The 21,721-nt window shown below is 31.3% G+C and overlaps 3 protein-coding genes across 3 annotated transcripts; 2 read left to right on the top strand and 1 right to left on the bottom strand.

The window, feature by feature from the left end:
- Positions 1-1,991: 1,991 nt before the first annotated feature.
- On the bottom strand, positions 1,992-3,067 carry LOC114417322 (aquaporin SIP1-1-like). The gene has a single exon (XM_028382483.1). The coding sequence runs from the start codon at positions 2,872-2,874 to the stop codon at positions 2,155-2,157; it is 720 nt and encodes a 239-aa protein (XP_028238284.1). The 5' UTR covers positions 2,875-3,067; the 3' UTR covers positions 1,992-2,154.
- A 5,546-nt stretch (positions 3,068-8,613) lies between these two features.
- LOC114417323 (L-ascorbate oxidase homolog) lies at positions 8,614-13,965 on the top strand. Its single transcript, XM_028382484.1, has 8 exons — positions 8,614-9,081; positions 9,180-9,289; positions 9,976-10,246; positions 10,800-10,902; positions 11,016-11,361; positions 11,838-12,203; positions 12,593-12,671; positions 13,443-13,965. The coding sequence occupies exons 1-8, from the start codon at positions 8,944-8,946 to the stop codon at positions 13,641-13,643; spliced, it is 1,614 nt and encodes a 537-aa protein (XP_028238285.1). The 5' UTR covers positions 8,614-8,943; the 3' UTR covers positions 13,644-13,965.
- Positions 13,966-16,656: 2,691 nt separating this feature from the next.
- On the top strand, positions 16,657-20,385 carry LOC114416379 (glycine-rich cell wall structural protein 1-like). Its single transcript, XM_028381235.1, has 2 exons — positions 16,657-17,752; positions 20,315-20,385. Exons 1-2 carry the CDS (start codon positions 16,657-16,659, stop codon positions 20,383-20,385), a joined length of 1,167 nt encoding a protein of 388 aa, XP_028237036.1.
- Positions 20,386-21,721: the final 1,336 nt, after the last annotated feature.

A 21,721-nucleotide genomic window follows, 5' to 3' on the forward strand; every position in this document is an offset into this window, starting at 1 on the left:
TAAAAATGATTAATTATTAAAAAAGTTTAATAAAAAATTATTAATCCAAACGTGGGGTTGTTATGTGTGTAAAAGGTGAAAGAAAAGTTTGTGGAGATGAGAAAGAGAAATATAATATTATGAAAAATTAAGATTATTAATATTTTTTATTAATTTTTTAATAATTAATAATTTTAATTAATTTAATAACTTAATTAATTAAAATTATTTATTAATAATTTGATAAGAGAATCAAAATCACTAATTTATAAAACTAGGAAAATCATATATTACAATTAAAATTTAAGAAACCAAAATTATGGATTTAAAATTTTAGAGGGATTAAAATTATAATTTAACCTTTTTTTACCATTTCACTCTCTTTCCCATCTCTCCCAATGTGTGACTTAACGTGAGTATGTTTAAACTTAAAAAAATAAATTTAAATAAAAAGAAAATATAATCTATTTCTTAAAATAGTCATAAAAAATAGTTTAAACAAAAATAGTAAAAAAACCAAAAAAAACTACTTATTTGAATTATTTCCGATATAATTATAAAAAAGCTAAATTTTTGGAAATTTTATATAAGCTCATGATAAACTTTAATTCTCAGCTAATTCAGCACCAACTCTTGAATATATTTATTGCTAGAAGCATTGCTGATTATCTAAATCTGCAGAAGAGGAAGAAACATCCAACATATAAAAATCAAACTAAGAAAAGATGAATCCGTTTACTAAACACTTATTTTAACAAATAATTTTAAACAAAAACTCGTACTTAATCTTTCCCAATTTCTCTTTCTCACATCATAAGCTTAGATGCACACAAGAAAACAAATATTATCACATTTTCTATTCCCTTCAAAGTCACAATAAATAAACTTCAAGTTTCAAGGGCAGAGGATTCAGCGCAGTCATATTTTTGCATGCATTTATGCATTCAACACATTTATATCCGTTAGATGAAAGATCATCGGATGGATGAGATTTCTTATGTTTATTGAGCGAAATAAAATATGAGCCGTCCAATTGTTTAACGCGTGAATATCTTGAAAGTGAATGCATTAATTAATTGAAAAGCAAATGCAGTGGGTCACTTAAATTTTCAATGCTACACTTGCACAGAAATACAACAATAATTGTATTCACATACTCTATAAATTATCACTCTTCAATTTAAGCAATTCATTCACATATAATAAAGGGTCTAGTATAATTAGTTCAGCATATACAAATTATTGTAAATCTTGAATATTTGTACGAATAAAAAAAAATCACATATAAGTCTAGCTAAATTATTAGTTCCCCATTTTCATATAACAATTATTTTTTGTGCAGTTCAAAAATAACTGCAGAGTCCTGCTGTTATATATGGTTCAATACTCCAGATGTTGGAGTCATATTTTCTTTTATTATTTTATATATATTAATTATTTTTTGTGGCCAGGATTTCATGTAATCACAATAATGACTTGTGACTGCAGAGAATCCACATCCCCCTATCCATTATCTTCATTTGCCTCTCTTATTACAAACACCTTTATCATGAATAGCTGAATACTCCTGAAAAAGTTAGCATTCAAATTGAATCCTGAAATTTCCCTATAGTCTTCCAGAATAGCAGATAGAAATCATGTACACTTTCCAACTTAACCACATGTGACAATGGAATAAAAGGAAGAAGGAGTAAAGACAATATTTTATTTCACAATTATATGAAAGAGCATTCACAGTTGCACAAAAATACAGCATTAATAATGGTTCATCCAGGAAATTATGCAAAAAATTATTAGTCTTAAATTTAAGCAATTCATTCTCATTCATTCTCTTCATTTGTCTCACTCTTATTATTAAGCGCACCTTTTATCATGACTACTCTCCTAAAAAGTTTAACATTCAAATTGAATACTAAAAATTTCCTTTTTTATACATAATAGAATAGTAAGAATACTGAAATTTCCCTAGCCACAATAGTCTTTCAGAATATTTACAATAACAAGATATAAGATTGATCAATAAAAACTAATAATTAATAATTAACTTTGTTGATAAAAAAGAAAAGATTTAGAAAATTCCAACTTAAAACTAGTGACATTGGAAGAAGAAGAAACTAAGGGCAATGGTTTATTTATTACTCAACTAGTAAATCAAAATGTAAAAGCTTAACTAATTCAAGCTTTCTTCTGCTTGATTGGTGGCATAAACATAGACCTGAAAATCAAAGCAGCTGAGGAAGCCCCAATGAAGGGACAAATCCAATAGACATAAAACTGCTCCCAAGTGTTGTGCTTGTTGTTGACAAAGGCCCATCCAAAGGCATTGGCAGGGTTCATGGAAGGCCCAGTGAATCCACCACCAAGAATAGCCAAAACAGCAGTTGTCACAGAGAGCAAATACACCTTCACAAAAGGGTTCCTAGGACCCTTAAACATGACAAAGAAGATAGCCATGTTGTGAGTGAAAGTCAAAACACCTTCAGCAACAGCCCCAGAATGCAAGTCAACCTTCAAGAAAGGTCCTTTCAGCATGTCATTATACTTGGATGGCATCACTAGAAGAAGGGTTTTGACGCCAACAGCACCACCATATGCCTGTGCAGGGAACCTTACTGCCATTGATGAAAGGGATGAGTCAGGCCTCAACCCTGCAGTGTAGAATGAAAGACTTGTTGAAGGGTTGAAGTTTGCACCACCTAAGATTCTTCCAATGAAGCTTATGGTGAGGACATAGAAACTGTTTAGGATGGTGCTGATTATGAGGCCTGCAAGTGAAAGAGGTTGGAGGCCAAGGAAAAGTGCCACCTCAGTTGTGACAATCCTCAATGTTGAGATTATGAAAACCCACATTGATGTTAAAACTCCATCTCCAATTGCTGCTTTGATCAACCCCATTTCCTCCTTTTTTGTTTAGAGTTTGTATTCTTTTTTTCTTTCTCTATTTGTCAATGTAGATATTGGAGTTGGAGGTGGAATCTAACACATTACTCTGACTAGTGATATGGGCCAAGAAAAGGAAGAAAGAGAAAGAGATGAAGATTCTGTGGATGCAAGTGAAAAGCTCCATATCCTTTGTTTAGAGTGATGGGTTAAAAAGACATATGAAACACTCCAATTTAGCTGGTGTGTGTCATTTGTGGGGACTGGGAACCCCCGAATTGCCATGGTTGAATGAAATATGTTTGAAATAGACATGTATAGGTTATTTTTCTTTAATTTATTTCCATTTTAAAGTTTGATATTTTTGTATCGATTTTTTTTTTACAATCATGTTATAAAATAAAATAATATTTTCCTTTTTAATCGATGTTATTTTTTTGCACTGCCTTTTTAATCGATATGATGTACTACAGTTGTGAGACCAATTTTATCTCAATATATACTATTTTACACATCTTAAACAAACCATACTACACATAGTTCATTTTTTTATAATTTAAGTAACTTTTCTTTATAATCCAAAGATTTAAATTTTTTACCAAATAATTCCTACAAATAATCACGCATTCTTATATTTTATTATTGATAGAAAAGTACATCTCATATCCTCTCCCAAAAAAATATTAACTCCGTGAGAGAATTTCAACTATAAGCACTTGGAATGGAGATGGCTTAAAAGGGTGTAAAAAATATTTTTTGAATTTTTTTATTTCACTTTTTAATATCAAATCATTTGATATGGAGAGAAAATAAAAGTATAAGGAGATTTTTTAATAGATGTAAAAGTAAATGTTAAAAAATGTGAAATTGTCAGAAATTAGTTATAAATATTTTATTTTACATCACTTTTTCCTTTTTTTCTTTCTTTATAAATTGTGAAACCATCCGGAAAAAATAAAATATTATTTCTAGTGAATATAAAAATTAACGTGAAATAAAACGAGTTAGATTAAAAAATATTAAGGCAGATACGTATCAAAGATGTGATCCACGTTAAAAGTTCCAGAGCTCAACCTAACAACCGATAAAAGAAAGAAAAATTCATAAATCAATTCAGAGTTGGAAAGTAAGCCACGTGGTGGACCTTGAACCAATGCAACATAAAATATTTTTGTGGTTAATGACGTGAAAGATATGTTTAAATCTATGCCTTAAATATGTTAAAATTCTTTTTGATAAATAATTATATTTTGTTATCATCTTTAATAAAAAAATTTGTTGGTTTTATTTTTTAGTTACTGATCTATTAAAATTTTGATTTCATTTTAATTACTGATGATGATTTTGTTTTTTATTTTACTTGAATTTTATTTTATTTATTTTAATGGGAAAAAAAATAATTATGCCAGATCTAATTTTATTATTATTTGTCACATGTGCAAACAACACAAACAAAAATTCTATTTTATACAATATGTTGATTGATTACAAAAAATATAATTTCATTAAAAGTAATATATTTTATTACATTAAGTGAATAATATTTTTTTTCTTCTAAAAAGGCAAAATATATTGATGACATCCAAATCAAGTACAAGACGTATTAAGTGAATAACATGGGTTAAATAAACCTTAAAAAATATATCATATTTTTCATTCTATTTATTTACTTATAGTATCGCCTATCATATTGAATTTTGATTTGTATTTTTTTTTATCTTGTTAAAAAAATAAACACTTTAAGTATATTACGGTATCATTACATTACAAGAATTAATAATCCCACTAATAAAAATAATTACATTAACTATTTTTTTCACTTATAAAATTAAGGATGCACAATAAAATCTATAAATAAATTAATGATAATATAAAGTTAATTTTATAAAATTTATTCTCTTTTATTTTATTTATTTATTTATATAAAATAATATATCATGACTATTAGTTTAGGACTAAAGGAGTACAAACAAATCACTACTTTTTCCTACAGGAAAGCAAATACTACTTAATTACAAAGAGCTACTTACAAATTATTATAGTTATTTGAATAAATGAGTAAGATGCGAATAAATAAATTTCTTAATTATAGTTGTTTCAATAAATTAAAAAATGATTAGTGACTGGTCTAACAGATTTAACATGAATATAAACAAATTCAACAAAAAAACATGAATATAAACACTCAGTGAATCAACCATTTTCATGAGAAGAATCAACAATAATTTGGAATAAAAGCGGAGATCGATGAGTGTAAAATGAAATTTGGGGAGAATATAAAACACATAAAAAGCAAAACAAAATCTCAAGTGAGATGAGATGTGAATGTTGTGGATGAAGACTTGAAGATAGTATTATTATATAAGTTCAATTTGTCTTTGTAAAAACAAATTCAACCCTAGAGGCATGAAGTTTTTGCATCTTATTTTTGAACTATGAAAGCTTCAGCTTTATTTTATTATCCTTCTTTGTCAAACAGTTTTAATTACTAGGTGTTCTACAGTTGCAACCACAACATCCATCGATGCATTGTTTTACGCAACGAGGGCCATAGCAACGTAAATGATCACAATCTTCCTCATTTTCGCACTTGCATTGCATTGGTGCATGCATTCACAAAACCTGCAAAATTTGTTCACCCAATCTATCATAATCTTAATGCTTAAATAAAAACAATGGTTTCATGAGATCAGCAACTCGATTATTTCATAATATTTTGCATTAAATGCCACCTGATGATTTGGATGATAAATTTATTCTAAGTGTATATAAGAGACAAAAAAACGAATAAAAGTTGAAAGATATACCGGTTGTAGATGCTACTAGAAATAAAACTATCAAGCAAGGAAACAACAATGAAGCTTTCACCATTTTGTGTCTCTGTTGTATTTCTTTGATAATACAAAGTTGTATTTTTGAGGATTATTTATAATGATAAACAAAATTTTGCTCAGTATTAAGGATTAATTATTATTTTAAAAGGATTATTAAATATGTGAGGCAGATTGTTTGATTTCATTTTTCATTTTTCTTTTTTTATTGTTTCACTTCATCCTCTGTTATAATTTTACCTAAAATTGCATTTAGTATGGAGAAAGATTTTTTTGACCGAAAATTAGTATGGAGAAACATTGAAAGTCTCAAACAAATCTGTATCATATTTTATTTATATGGACAATGTGATTGATTGAAATTTATTTGTTTTAATTATTCCTGCGTCTAAATTATTAAAAAGAAATGGGATCCACATATGCCCTATGTGTAATTAATCACACAAATTAATTATGAAGTAGTTAATGGATTTAATTTCAGAATAACAAATTACTCTGTTTGGGTAATTAATGTGGTTCGTTCGATTAATTATGATACTTTTAAAAGGTAATAAAAATAAAAATAAAAATAATTACAGAGTAGCATATTATTCTATTTGTTACCTTAATTAATTGATTTCTAATTGAAAAATTTTAAAAATTCAAAATTACTTTGATTCATTCAATTAATTATGATACTATTAAAAGGATATTTTTTCTATTCTAATTTTGGTCAATTTATTTTAAAATAAAGATATTTAATCATTCTATTTTTAAAATTTTATAATTTTAATTTCTTATTTTAAAATAGAAACATTTAGTATTTTAATTTTTTGAAATTTTCTATCACATTCAAAATGCATTGATCAGTAAAAATTAACGAGATAATTTATTTTGATAAAGGTCATAGTCATTGTTAATCTATTAACAATCAACGTTTTAGTTTGAAGGAAGGACCAAAATGACATATTTTACAAAAGTGAGAAACTAAATGTTTTTATTTTAAAATATGAAAATAAAATTATGGATTTTAAAAAAATAAAGAAATTAAATGGTTGATATTCTCAAAGTTGTGGTCTTTAGAGATACGGATAGAATTGATAATGTTCTTGCATGGAATAATGACAAATAATTATATTTTTTGCATGGATGAAAGCTAATGCTAAATATCAGGAAGCACTTAAGTTTACTTTTTGTTAATTTCCTGGAACATTTGTGTATGATTCAAACTCCTTAATTATTTGCATTTACATCTTATTGAGGTTTTGTTTCATTTCTCTCCTTTTTTACATGGTAAAATGGACTTTTGTTTTGCGCTGAAGAGGAGTCCAGAAATCCAACGTGGTGATTGGGTTGGCCGAAGTCCATGTGGCTCATTCAAGTATTATTGAAGGCGCCTTCTATTTACACTTTCCCATTTTCCTAAGTACAATCCCATCTCTCCTTTTATTTTTTCTACCAAATTTACCCTTTTAAATCCTTGTCTTTGCACCCTCATGTTTGTTAGTCTTTAAAATCTTATTTTTATCTTATCTTTATTGTTCTTTAAATTTTAATTTTGAACCTCATCTTCATCTATATTCATTACATAAATACTGCATTTTCTATCAATATTATATGTAATATTGTACATTTTTCTTCATATGATATCGCGTTTCAAGGTACCTTCATTATACACCTTAATTGCAAAGCAAAACTTTTGATAACAACTTGTAACATTGTTTTGTGTATCACCAATGTTGAATATGCATTTTCATTCTCTTAAATCCAGGTCTCCAATATGCCTCCTAACTCCAGATCTATAACATTCAAATAAGTGTGCGCAGATCAAAGATTGCAGCGGCTCCTTAAATACATTTCCATAAATGATTTATTTTTGGTACTGCTTTATTTTGTTTTATCTGATTATAACTCTATTTATTTTCTAATATAAAATTCTTTTAAATTAATTTAAAATTGATTAAAATGAAAATTTATTTGTTGTAGACCAAAAAACCTTAAACCAGCCTAAAACATATATAACACTGATTAAAATTATTATGATTTTATTTAACAAGTTTTTGAAAATTTGAATATATAAAATTACTTATTAAATTTTCACAATAGATTTAGTTTACGATTTCTTAATTTCACTTTTTAAAAAATTCTCCAAATTTAATGATTTTTTTTTATGATATCATGATGATTTTTTCTTAGTAGACGTGATATGTTGTTGTTCACATGATGTTATATTCAGGTTTGTAATTTTTTTTTTAATGATATCGTGATGATTTATTTTATTCTTAAATGAGTAAGATGTATAAATTATAAATCTCTATATCCATATGGATAAAAAAACCAATCACTAAACCGATAAACAATTTTTTTATTTAAAAAATGAGAGTATAATGGATTAATGAGCCACGGAATCAACGTGTAGAATTAAAATCTAGTAGTGTTACAGTGAAAGAAAAAGTGGTTAGCGGCTATCAATGCACAAGACCAGGATTTTCAAACACCTGCAGACAAAGTAGACCCTAATGCACTGTTTCTGGATCATATCAGTTACATAGTCATCTCCTCAAGACAAAAAACAACAAAGAACAAAAAGACACATTCATCCCTGACAAGTTTTTCTTCACATTTCTTAATTAATTAAGAAAGTAACTTGAGATTATAAAAGTAATTAAAGTTAAACCGTGAATTTGGTTTGAGTTTAAAATTGTCTTCTATGGTAATGCATTATTGTTCTTTTTGGATACCAAAGTAAGTAAATGTCATTCCATAGTAGGAGTTCTATAATTTTGTCTGGTAACTTTGAATTTTTTAATTCTGGGAAAGTTTTTTTAACATGAAACAAACATTTTAACATAAATGACTTAGCTATGGTCAATTTGAAGGGACGTGGTCTGAAGGGGTTGCTGGCACTCTTTATAAAGGTACTGCATTGTTGGGTACAGCTCAATTATGTCACTGGCTACTATCTCTCACATCCACATGCAAATGCAAGAGGTGGTTCCCTTAATGATCCATTGCTTCTGTTAAAGAATCCTTTGGTTTCTCTCTCTACCGACATTATCTCCCTTTATATCAGTTGTCCTAGGCAGAGTTTCTAAAGCAAAAGAAAAAAAAAAGAAAGCAAAGGGTAGGCATTGACCCCTTTGCACAAAGGAAAAGAGGGGTGGTGTTGTGTTAAAAAAATATTGAACTTGGTTGGTTCTAAGTAGAAACAAAAATTGTCATTTTCCCATTTCTGCATTTTTGGTTTGGGAGAGGAGAAACCAAGAATTAAGAAATGGGTTGCTCCGTAAGAGTTTGTTGTGTCTTATTTTTGGTGTTGTTGGTGGCATGTGTTAGAGGGGAGGACCCTTATAGATTCTACACTTGGAATGTCACATATGGAGACATTTATCCACTTGGTGTTAAACAACAGGTACTCTTTTTTTTAGTCTTGTTTTGATTTTCTTATCTTCATAATCTTAGTTTTTCTTAATGAAATTAATATATATGGTGTGTGAATTTTAATGGCAGGGTATTTTGATAAACTGGCAATTTCCAGGGCCACAAATTGAGGCTGTGACCAATGACAACTTGATTATCAATGTATACAACAGCTTGGACGAACCTTTCCTCTTATCTTGGTTAGTCTCTTTCTCTGATTTCCTTCTTGTTTAGTCCACTCTTAAAGTATCAGCTGCAGAAAAAAATGTTGAAAAAAAAACTATCCTTTTTCTTATGTTTTTTGCTCCATTTATGAAAGCCTATTTTTGGAAGCTACGATGTCGTTTAAAAGAGGTAATGCAGAAGAAGGATTGTGGTTGGTTTGGTTTATAGGAATATATTATATACTAAATGCCTAGATCTGGGTGGTTTTAAAATCTTTTTGACCGGAACTGTCATTGATTTTATGTTTTGTGGTTCAATAGATCTTTAAGATTCTTCTATTGTCACTCTTATGTTTATTGTAACTCCTGTTTATATAATTTTCTTTAAAATACCCTTATTTGTTAATCAAAATAATAATTTAGAGAATTTTATAAAATTAAAAAATTGTGACAAGTGACAACAGACACTCCCCTGATTGAAATATTAAATAGTTGTCTGATTTAGAAATATCAAATTTTCAATGTAATTTGTAGGTGTTACAATATAATACATGAATGGAATCTTGCCTTTGCCCCCAAAATGGCAGGCAATGTTTGATGAGAAAATCAGTGAAAAGCCAAATAAATAAGTAAATAAAATGTCAGAGCTAAGACTTCAATTGCAGCACTTATTATTATTCATGTGAGGAGAATTCAGTGTTATACTACTTGATTCTTTATAGGAATGGAGTGCTGCAGAGGAGAAACTCGTGGCAGGATGGAGTGTATGGTACCAATTGTCCAATTCTACCAGGGCATAACTTCACTTATGTTCTTCAAGTGAAGGATCAGATAGGTAGCTACTTCTACTACCCTTCCCTTGCTTTTCACAAGGCAGCAGGAGGTTATGGTGGATTCAAAATTGCTAGTCGCCCCGGGATTCCAGTGCCTTTTCCTACTCCAGCAGGAGATTTCACCATATTGGCAGGAGACTGGTACAAGAGAAATCACACAGTAAGTTTTGCTTTCTTTGGATAAATGTTATTGGATATGTGGCTAAGTTTACAAGTAGTTTAATTCAAATCAATGTTTTAGATGTTTTCTTACTTTTCCACTTTATGCATCTCCTCACTTTAAAGGAGCTAGATCTCAACGTTATTAGTCCTTGCATTCCGTACAATGTAACTAAGAAAAAATCTACACTCTTCAAGAAATCCTACCCATGTGTGTGTTTTGGTCATGTGTCACAACAAATTATTACATGGTTCATGGTACAGAACCACCATGGTCCCAACTAATTATCATACGACATGTAATTGAGTGTTATTAACTCTTACTCATAAATTGAAAATCTTAGTTATACGTCGCGTGAAGATTGGTTGGGACAATATATACGTGATGGTCTGGGACTATGTAATAATTTCTCTGGATGTGGATTTTCTCATCTGTATAGAAGCTACTAGTTGTAGCTTTTGTGTCATTAACCATTTAACATGATTTGTTCTCTGGCAAACGTGTTTCCAAACACAGCCCTAAATCATCAGAAAACTTGTGTTGATTCATGCAGGATTTGAGGGCAATTTTGGATGGTGGAAGTGACCTTCCCTTCCCTGATGGGATTATCATCAATGGTCGTGGTTCCAATGCTTACACATTCACAGTTGATCAAGGTATTAAAAAAATTTTAAGCAATTTGTTCACTTGAAAGCTGATGCCAATGCCATAGCAGAGATCTAGCTATAATAATTGGATTTTAAATTGAGGTACTTTGATTTTTGGGCAGGCAAGACATACAGATTCAGGATATCAAATGTAGGGCTCACCACTTCCATCAACTTTAGAATCCAAGGGCATAAAATGACAATTGTTGAGGTGGAAGGGACCCACACTCTCCAAAACGTTTATGACTCACTTGATGTTCATCTGGGGCAGACTTACTCTGTGTTGGTTACTGCTGATCAACCACCCCAAGACTACCTCATTGTCGTCACGACACGATTCACCTCCCAAGTGTTGAATGCTACCTCCATTTTTCGTTACAGTAACTCTGGTGGAGGTGTTACTGGCCTTTTCCCTTGGGGGCCAACTATTCAAGTTGATTGGTCTTTAAACCAAGCTCGCTCTCTTAGGTATTTACTTAGATTCACATTTTTCATGTTGTTCTTCATTAGCTAGCTATATGCTATTTGCTGATAATTTTGTATGCAATTTTCCTCAGGACCAAATTGATGCAGTTCCTTAGGTGTTTTTACTTTTAGCTTTGTTATCCAATCAGAATTAGAGTTTCACTTCGGTGATCTGCATAATAAAGGTTTGTTTAAAAAATCAGCATAGGTTACCAAGGTGAAACTATAATTTAGACGGGAGAACAACACCAAAAGTATCTCTATAATCCTTATTGATCCTTTAGAATTATAAAAACTGAGATATGACATAAATTAGTTCGACCACAGTTATACTAATATTGTATTTGAGATCTAATGAACATATTCCATAGTGAAGAACTAAAGTGATATAACAAGGTTATGTGAATTTATACTGCAAATTTTTTGTTATCTTGTCTCTGATACCATGCTTACATACAACATGTAATTAATTAAATCAGGAGGAATCTGACAGCAAGTGGGCCAAGACCTAATCCACAAGGATCATACCATTATGGTTTGATAAACACAACTCGTACAATTAGACTTCAAAATTCTGGTCCAGTTATCAATGGCAAACAGAGATATGCTGTCAATAGTGTGTCCTTCATACCTGCTGATACACCACTTAAACTGGCTGATTACTACAAGATCCAAGGGGTGTTCTCCCTTGGAAGTATCCCTGACTACCCCACTGGTAGTGGTGGCTACCTTCAAACTTCTGTCATGGAAGCCGATTTCCGAGGCTTTATAGAGGTTGTGTTTGAGAACACTGAAGACACTGTGGAGTCATGGCACGTTGATGGCCACAGCTTCTTTGTAGTAGGGTAAGATCACCTAACTCATTCCTTTCTGCTGCAAATTTGATACCAAACTGCATTGTATTACAGCCTTTTGATTCTACTAGCTTTCTGATTAGCTAGTTAATTACATGTTTAGTTAGTTACTAGTTCAATAAGCTTTATAAATGATGCATGTAGCACACTCATTTATATCTTTTTTAATTCAATTAATACGATGATTTACTTCTATGGAACTCTTTGTATTCTTTGAGATCTATGATCTTTGGCCTCATCAACTTGGAATTACATGTATCTGTCGAAATTCTGACCATGAGTTCTATCTTTGTTTTCTTCCTTTGAACTTACAAATATACACATTTTTGTCATACTAATTCAACATTATAATAATATGCCCTATTCATTGTAATGAGCAGAATGGATGGAGGGCAATGGTCATCAGCAAGCAGGCTAAATTACAATTTAAGAGATACAGTTTCTCGTTCCACAGTTCAGGTAATCAACTTTGTTATCCCTTGTGATATAATATAACTCTTAACGTGGTTCTCTTTAGAGTTTAAAATCAATGCACAGATAATATAAAAGGCTTTTGCTTTTTATACCGATGACCAATCAAAAATTATGTTAAAAATAACTTTTAGAGTGTGTTTGGATAGAGGATTTTAACTGAGGAAAGTAATTTATCAGAGAATTTGAATTTCTGTTATTTAGAATTCATTGTTTGGATGCTTTTTATGAAGAATTTAAAATTTTGGAATTTTAAAACAGAATTTTAAACAACTAAAAATCTGGAATTTCAATTTTCTTCTAAAAGGTGAGAAATTGAAATTCTCTTCTTACAGTTTTCTTCAAGAAACACCGTCTGAGCTCCTAAAATATCGATCAAGTGTGAGAATAGAGGAACACACGTATAACTAGTACATCAATCTTATTTTCACTCTTTTTTTTCATTCATTTTTTTCATCCTCATAATTTTAATTTTTTTTATCCAAACACAAAATTTTGTAAATAAAAGAATTTCAATTGAAGTATTTGAAATTCTTAGAATTTAAAATTTCTCAAAATTTTAAATTTCTCCGTCCAAACACACTCTTAAGGTAATTATCATAAAAGTTGATAAAATTATCATATAAGATAATTTCTGATTGATTGATAAATTCTTTGCAGTGTCGGTGCATGTGCATGAATTATTTAGTTAGATGCCATGTCGGTTTCATTTACATTATTATTGTTCAGATATTGAAAAGTATTATTTGGTTTTGACAGGTGTATCCCAAGTCATGGACTGCAATTTACATGCCTTTGGATAATGTGGGAATGTGGAATGTGAGGTCTGAGAATTGGGTTCATCAGTATTTGGGCCAGCAATTTTATCTTAGAGTGTATTCCCCTGCAAATTCATGGAGAGATGAGTACCCAATTCCAAGCAATGCTATTCGGTGTGGCAAGGCTGTGGGACACTACTAATGCCACCACCAAACCAACATTGGGATTTTTATTTGAACAGTGTCATTCATTTCCATTCATGGCTTAACTCAAGCCTCTTCTCTTGTTCTCTTGTACCATTATTCATGTTATGATGCCATAGATTATTATAGAGTTATTGATTTCTCCTGTCCTCTTCCTCCTCTCATCTTCGTGTTATGTCCAAATTCAGCTATATATAAGATCATCTGTGTTTGGATTATGATATTCTTCTTATTTAAACTATTTATTTATTTAAATAGGTTCAAGGGACCTGATGTTAATGTGCCATGGAAATAATGAGATTGTTATTATTATTGTTGTTTGTTGTCGGTGTAGTAGTTTAGTTGTTTCATTAATTTAGTATTTGTTTGTTAGTGTGTTTTTTTGAAAAGAAAAAAAAGAAAAAGTTCCTTTAATTTCTGATATTAAAAAAAATTGTAGAATTGCACTCAATTCATACTCCTACGTACAAACATGTTAATGCATACTTACCAAATATTCAACAATATAATACTCAACTCTGGGTTTGTTCATACATGTAAACATTCTAACGAATTTAAAAAAGCAAGACAATTATAAGCATATATAATCTTGAAATCATGAAATCATCAAAGTAACTTCAGAATTGATGGAGCGAGGTTAATTATCTAAATTATGCGGATCCACCATAACCTCCTAAGTATATATGCCAATAAATGTTTTTTTGCCAATAAATGTGGAGGTGTAGATATTAACATATATTTAAATACTTTTATATGTGTGTTATACCGCTTTAAGTCTTAAAACCACGTTTTTTAGTATAAATTATGAATTTTATAAATATGTATAAATATAGGATAAATTCATAATAATTATTTTACTTTGACTTAGAATATGTTTGGATTGAAGTTGAAAAAGATTTAACAACTATTTGGTTGTAGAGAGAAGAACAAAGAAGGGTGAATTTATTTTTTGTTTAATAGGAGAAAGAAAGAATAAATAATTTTAAAAACAATAGGGTTTATTGTACTATATAGTTCTCACCTATTTTTAACCATCTTTCTATTTTTCATTTATCATCTTAAATCAAACATCTTTAGTTTATATTTTATTTCTCACTTATTTTCATTCATCCTGTATATTTTCTTCTTTTTTTTACCAAAAAACACACATAAAGATACTTTTTACTTTCAAAATAATAATTTTTTCTTCTCATCTTATGCAAAATATGTACGTAACTTTAAACCTAAACATAACTTTGTCCAGTTTCGTTACGTCCTTTGTTGATGTCTGATGCTCTTGAGATCTCTTCCTTAAGAGTGTAGCTTGTTTTTGTTTTGTTCTTTTTATTGCTCACTCATAAAAGAAAACCTAAACATAACTTCAGATGTATGTTATAGAAGTTTCTGAGTTTCTGTGGGTACACTCCCAACACTTGAATGACCTCAACACCATGTAGTAACAACTGGAGCTGCTGTGAATGCAATCTAGCTAGCTTTTCCCACTGATCAGCAGTGACAGTGCAAAAGCTAGCACGAGTCAACGCAGACTCTACCATTATTAATTTCGATTTGAAAACATTTTCTTTCCATGACTGCCCATTCAAATTTGCCAGAATTGGTCTGAGCAATTTTCTTCCTTTTTTCATACAAATAATTAACAGAGAGAATTTAATTCTACGCAGAATGGTAGATTGGAAGCCAACAGTATACGCGTCGGTAGAGTTGACCGACTCATTGCCGTGTATGCCAGCATATACATGTGCTTCGTTACCCGTTACTACCAAATATTGTTATGGATATAGCTACTACAATAAAAGAAATGTAAATGAAAAAGGTTTCGCTCATTATGGGAAAAAGAACAAGGTTTCTTAGTATAAATATTAGTAAATATGTTGTTAGTTAAGGGAACCCATTTCTATTCTTTTCCTGGTCTACGTACGAGCATGTTTATTCGAGCACAATTTACTCTATTATATTTTGATGATGTTGGGTTAGAATTGTTTCTAATATATATTTTTTTATTTTTTAAAATTTATAAAAAAAATAGTATATTGCTTTTTCAAAATAAGTTAAATCAAATACGCATATAATTTAAGTATATTACCTCACGAATTTATACATACAATTACCAATCAATGCTATATATACTTAAATTTGTAAGGTTAAGGAAAAAAATTACTTAAATTCTTAAGGTACTTTATAATTTATGGTTAATCAAGTTCTGATCTAGTACTAGAAGCATTTTTTGGTAGATCCAGTTTATATAATTCGAGTTTGTTATGCAGAGATTTCACCCAATTTCATCATAGTTATTTTTACCGTTAATTCAAAATTTTAAGACTTCTTTTATTATTTTGATTTTTTTATTTCATTATAACATTTGTGTAAAGCATTTGAGTGAATTTCGTCTGACTAATTACTTTTGAATCAATTTTATCTACTAATATATATGTTTTTTTAACTATAGTAGAAACAAACTATACGGATAATTCCGAACCAAAGAGGGTGTTACATTCACTCATGAACACTGAGGAATTGTGCACAGAGAGACAATATATATTTATAAAAGCTACCAGAAAAAGAAATTAATAATTAGATAAAATAAAGTCTTAGACTTAAAAATAAATGTCCAATTGAAAGCCACAGTACGTAAAGTGCATGATGCATATATATACATTGAAAAAGTTATAAATTATACGTTAACAGTATTTTATTTTATCCTATATTGTGTTTCCTTGTCTTTTTATATATAAAATTGTGAAAATATAATTTGTAATATTGAAACACTACCTTATTCATAAATGAATCAACCGGTACACTGAGAGAACCGAATTAAAGTCCACGTTGGGTTTTGACTTTGGTACACTACGTTCCACTTGTCATCGTTTAATGTTGGCTCCAAATCCCCAACTGTTCATAGCATGCACCATTAATAAGATTTTGGCTAGTGGACAAACCCTATATAAAGCACACTCCTCGATCATTTTTGCAAAAGCAGTAATTAAAGTGAACGTGTTTGCATTGTTTTGGCAATGGCTATTAATTATAATTTCCATAGGAAATGGGTTTGTGTGAGTGTTCTTGTTATGTGCATTATTCTTCAATTGAGTGTGATTGCTGTTGTTGGTGATGAGAAGCTTGACAAAGAAAGGTATGGATATGGAGATGATTGTCGGTTTAGACGTGGACCGGGCTGTAGGGGTTGGATGGGCCGTCGTGGCCGTGGCGGCGGAATAGGGGGAGGAGGAGGTGGAGGTCTTGGAGGTGGTGGCGGCTTTGGTGGTGGTGTTGGAGGTGGGGCAGGGAATGGTGGTGGTCTAGGAGGTGGAGGAGGCTTTGGCGGTGGTGGTGGAGGTGGTGTTGGAGGTGGCGGAGGACATGGTGGAGGTTTTGGTGCCGGAGGAGGTGTAGGTGGTGGAGCTGGAGGAGGCATTGGTGGTGGAGGTGGTGCAGGAGGAGGTGGAGGTGGTGGATTAGGTGGTGGCTCAGGACATGGTGGAGGGTTTGGAGCAGGTGGTGGTGTTGGTGGAGGCATAGGTGGTGGAGCAGGTGGAGGTGGAGGTGGTGGAGGAGGAGGAGGTGGTGGTGGTTTGGGTGGAGGTTCAGGACATGGAGGAGGATTTGGTGCTGGTGGTGGTGTAGGAGGTGGTGTTGGTGGTGGAGCAGGAGGAGGAGGAGGTGGTGGTGGTGGTGGAGGAGGAGGAGGTGGAGGACTAGGTGGAGGTTCAGGCCATGGGGGAGGGTTTGGTGCAGGTGGTGGTGTAGGAGGCGGTGTTGGTGGGGGAATTGGTGGTGGAGGAGGAGGTGGTAGTGGTGGAGGTGGAGGAATAGGTGGAGGTTCAGGTCATGGTGGTGGCTTTGGTGCCGGAGGTGGTGTTGGTGGTGGTGGAGGACTAGGTGGAGGAGGGGGAGGAGGCAGTGGCGGCGGCGGTGGAATAGGTGCTGGTTCAGGTCATGGTGGAGGCTTTGGTGCAGGTGGCGGTGTAGGAGGTGGAGGTGGGGCCGGTTTAGGTGGAGGTGGCGGCGGTGGCGGCGGCCGTGGTGGAGGGATTGGTATTGGGATTGGGATTGGAGTAGGAGTAGGGGTTGGAGCTGGTGCTGGTCATGGTGTTGGTGTTGGTGGTGGTGGTGGTGGTGGTGTTGGTGGAGGAGGTGGAGGTAAACATTAAGCATGCATGCATGAGGTTATGGAGCTTTAGCTAAACCATATTTGGATGTTCCTCAAAAAGAGTCCTTTATGTGTGATGACTATCATATAGTGCATATGTTGTCTTGTGAGAGTTATATGGTTTGGAACAATCCTATTACAATTACGAGAGATCCATGCTACTTAATTAGTCACACTACTATCCACTCGGGAGTTCGCAATTTTCTTTTGTAATAATGGGTAATTTCTTGTCAACAGTTATTGATATTGAGAAAAAATGTAATAAATTAATTACTACTTATTTGCATACAAACCATGTCTTCCCAAATTCATGGCTTAGCATAGAGTTGTTTCATTTATATATAACAGGTTTCAACTTTCATCTTTATTTCGATTAATAGATAGTTCTATCTAATCTGTTAATGTCGAGTAGCTAGCTAGCGTTTAAATTGTTAGGTCAAGTCACCAAAATGAACTAATGCTTTAAAGTTGTATTATTAGTAATGGGTACGTAGTAAGTTTCAAGCTTTATGTTGTTGCTATAAGTGGCAGAGGAGATTATAAAGGCCTACGAGGCACAACCTCCCCCACAACGATTATTCTTGTTGAAGACATTTATTGTGCATCGTACATTTGTACCTTAAAACTAAATTAAAAGTAACGAGAAGTGCAAATTGTATTAACCTTTACATATCTTTTTAAAATTTTAATTCAAAAAGAAATGTAAGATAAAAATATATTTGTAATGAGAAAGTAATTTATCTATAAAATAGATATAAAATATGTTCTTGAATTCAATTTCAAATTATTAGTTTTATTGAAAAAAAATTCTTCCATGGAAATGATCAATTAAATTGATTCGACAACGTAACACCTATTGATTCAGGTGTTAATGAGTCTATATTTGCTTCTTCTTTTTTAAGAAAAAAAACACATTTGCTTAAATATATAATTTTTTTTAAGTATATGTAAATGGAATAGAAAAAAGTTTCTCAGAGAGTTTTACATTAAAAATTGAAATAATTAACTTACACATAATTAATGGTTCTAGCTAGTTAGGATCTAACATGACCAATATTGAGTGTCAAACATATAAAAGTTTGTTCATTTGTTTTAAAATTGGATAAATTTTTTTTTAACTGTTAAATATGTATGCCTAAATTAATCGATCTCAATTACAAATTTTATATTAAAACATATATGGGCATGCACATAAGTACATTACAGAAAATTTATTCTTGGCTTATATCAAAGAGGCCCGTAAACTAACAGATTCCATCACTAATTCATATCAAAGTGAGATATTAGGTTAACTTTTGTGCATTTGGGGAGTCATGTGCATAAAAAATGCTGTAATGAATTGTATTATTTGAAGTATGATAAACCTTATGCTGGCGTTGATACTTTCATTGTTCAAGACAGACAACATTTGTGATCCTTTTTATGTTGTGACGTACCAGGTTAAGAATACTACTATATATATACATAGACGGATTTAAATTAGCTAAAGATTATGTTTCACTAATTCAATGTCAAGAACTAGAATTTTCAATAATCTCATGTTTCAGCCTCTAAGCATTTCCATGATAGTCTTGTTTTTCACCTATCTTGTTTCAATTCCATCCCTAGCTTGTGTCCTGAACCAGTAAAACAAGCAAAGGCTGAAAAGAAAAGAAAAGAAATCAGATTCCTAATATGAAATGGTGAGTGTAGTACAAAGATGGCAAAGAAGTCCTTTTAAGATCTTCAACATGTCCAATGCAGTTGAAAAGGGATTACACATATTAAGCCTAATAGAGAATTGGCACTCACATATTTCTATTCCATATTCACAAGGAAGTATTGGAGCAAATGAAATTAACACTAATTGAAGAAATGAAATAACTAAAGTTTATATTTTAAACTAGGTTTAAAACATTTTGAGGGTGAGTCTTGGTGCAAGGATAAGGTCACTCTTGTAACCTGGAGTTCATTTACTTAGAAAAAAGCGTCTCTGCTTTGCTTCCGGAGACAAGGTTATGCAGTACACTGACTCATACTATTGACACAAAATAAACTACTTTGCTATGTTTTCGTAGCAAAAGTGGTAACCACTTGATACACCTACCATTCAATGTTCATACTAGAGGTCTAGGAGTCAGGAGTTTGAGCTTCAACCTAAACCTAGGAAACTTTTGGAGGCTGTGTTTCAGGTTGAAAAAATAATTAGAGATATGTAAAAATTAGTTCGATAAAAAAACAAAATCAAATTGTTTTAACCATTTCGATTTTATATACAAATTGGTTTAAAAATTAGTTTAGAACCGAATTGGTTCTTAATCTGTTTTAAACTGATTCTAAAAACCAAATCAGTTTTAAACTGGTTTTCAAACTATTCTATTTAAATAAAAAAATTCAGATAAAAGGTTCAGTTAGTTAATTGAATTAGTTTTGTATAAACAATTCAATTAATCGAATTAATCTTATAAAGCAATGCATTTCTTTTTTCTAGTTCGGTTATAATTTGATTCAGTTTGAATTGGTTTATTTGCACATCCCAACAGATGACATTAGTTATGCCTCACTAGGCATGGACACTTCAGTAATTCCCGGTGGCTTAAACTTGTTGATGTAGTAACTAAGTGATGGTCAGGAGTATTGAGCCATTTGGATCTGAGGAGGAGCATTCTTACCAACTTATAGCACTTTCTACCACATAAACTGTTGGCCGGAAAGGTCATAAGGAGTGTCTTAGACAAATTGATCATATTTGTTGTTGATTTGTTTGGATAAATTTCTTTGACAAATAAGAAGGTAAAATGAATTGAGTATATGGCATCGATGATCTTTTATCTTTTAAAAGGTTTTAAAGACCAAAGAAAAGAACATTAATTTGCAAGAGAAACATTTTCCTTTTAGGAAATTCATTTATGACAAATATAAAATTAAAATAACATTTGAGCCTATAGAATCCAACTATAGAGTCACGAAAAACATTGACATTAATATGTATGTCTTGTCCATGAATGAAATGGCAAGGTTCTAAAACCACCTACTTGATGTAACCCAAATCCAGATAATCACTGTGTAGCAGCTCAATTTTTAACAAGGCAAAACCAAGCTTTGAGCATAATCAAAGAAGTTCAACAAACGAACATCGGTTCGTCTTAGAATTTGCTCTACTCTGTTATGTCTCCGATTGTACACAATAACTTGAAAATGTTCTCTGTTTGGCAGCAACAAAAAATCACCTTTTTCAGTCATACAAAATGGGAAGCATAGTCCAAGACTCCTTCTTTTGCCAAACAGAAAAATGGCTTGGCACCTCACCATGAAAAAAACACAGACAACCCTTTAATACCCCAAGATATTGTCTGAGATTGTGGAAAATTATTTTAAGACCACGAGGCAGCAACAAATATCAGTAATTAAGACTCAAGCAAAGACCAATGGAAGACACTATATATACAGATTTATCACAACTTAATCTTCTAAAGACCTTACAAAAAAAAAACTTCGATCTAAAGATACAATTTTGAAACTATTATTCCTTTTTCAAAAACTAGAGGATTAAATTATTTTTTTAATCTTATCTTATATGATTTTTTTTTACTGGAATCTTATCTAATATGAATAAAAATATAATTTTAATCTTTTAGAAAAAGGATCAAAATATTTTGGTGTTTTTTGTCAGAAGCATGATCTTAACAAAATGGAAATATATATATATATATATATATATATATATACAATCCTATAAATCTAAATTCTTACCAGTAACAAGACATATTTTTTGGTATTAAAAAACCTGACTAATTTCAATGGATAGTTTTTAAAGTAAAATTTTGTAACCCTGTTTTAATAAGAGGTATAAATATAAAACTCATTTAAAAATCTCACGGAAAATCATATATAATAAGACTTTTGATGGACCTTTCTTTATTTCTTCTTCGAGATATATATCTTTGTTG

This window comes from Glycine soja, chromosome 6 (genome assembly GCF_004193775.1).
Source record: "Glycine soja cultivar W05 chromosome 6, ASM419377v2, whole genome shotgun sequence".
In the NCBI taxonomy this organism is placed as follows: domain Eukaryota; kingdom Viridiplantae; phylum Streptophyta; class Magnoliopsida; order Fabales; family Fabaceae; genus Glycine; species Glycine soja.

Excerpts from the sequence above, each read along its gene's own strand:
- LOC114417322 (XM_028382483.1), bottom strand. The coding sequence starts at position 2,874 with ATGGGGTTGATCAAAGCAGCAATTGGAGATGGAGTTTTAACATCAATG.
- LOC114417323 (XM_028382484.1), top strand. The coding sequence starts at position 8,944 with ATGGGTTGCTCCGTAAGAGTTTGTTGTGTCTTATTTTTGGTGTTGTTG. Across the intron at positions 10,247-10,799 it reads GGTACAAGAGAAATCACACA|GATTTGAGGGCAATTTTGGA; the intron begins GTAAGTTTTGCT and ends TGATTCATGCAG. Across the intron at positions 10,903-11,015 it reads CACATTCACAGTTGATCAAG|GCAAGACATACAGATTCAGG; the intron begins GTATTAAAAAAA and ends ATTTTTGGGCAG.
- LOC114416379 (XM_028381235.1), top strand. The coding sequence starts at position 16,657 with ATGGCTATTAATTATAATTTCCATAGGAAATGGGTTTGTGTGAGTGTT. Across the intron at positions 17,753-20,314 it reads TGTTGGTGTTGGTGGTGGTG|ATGACATTAGTTATGCCTCA; the intron begins GTGGTGGTGGTG and ends ACATCCCAACAG.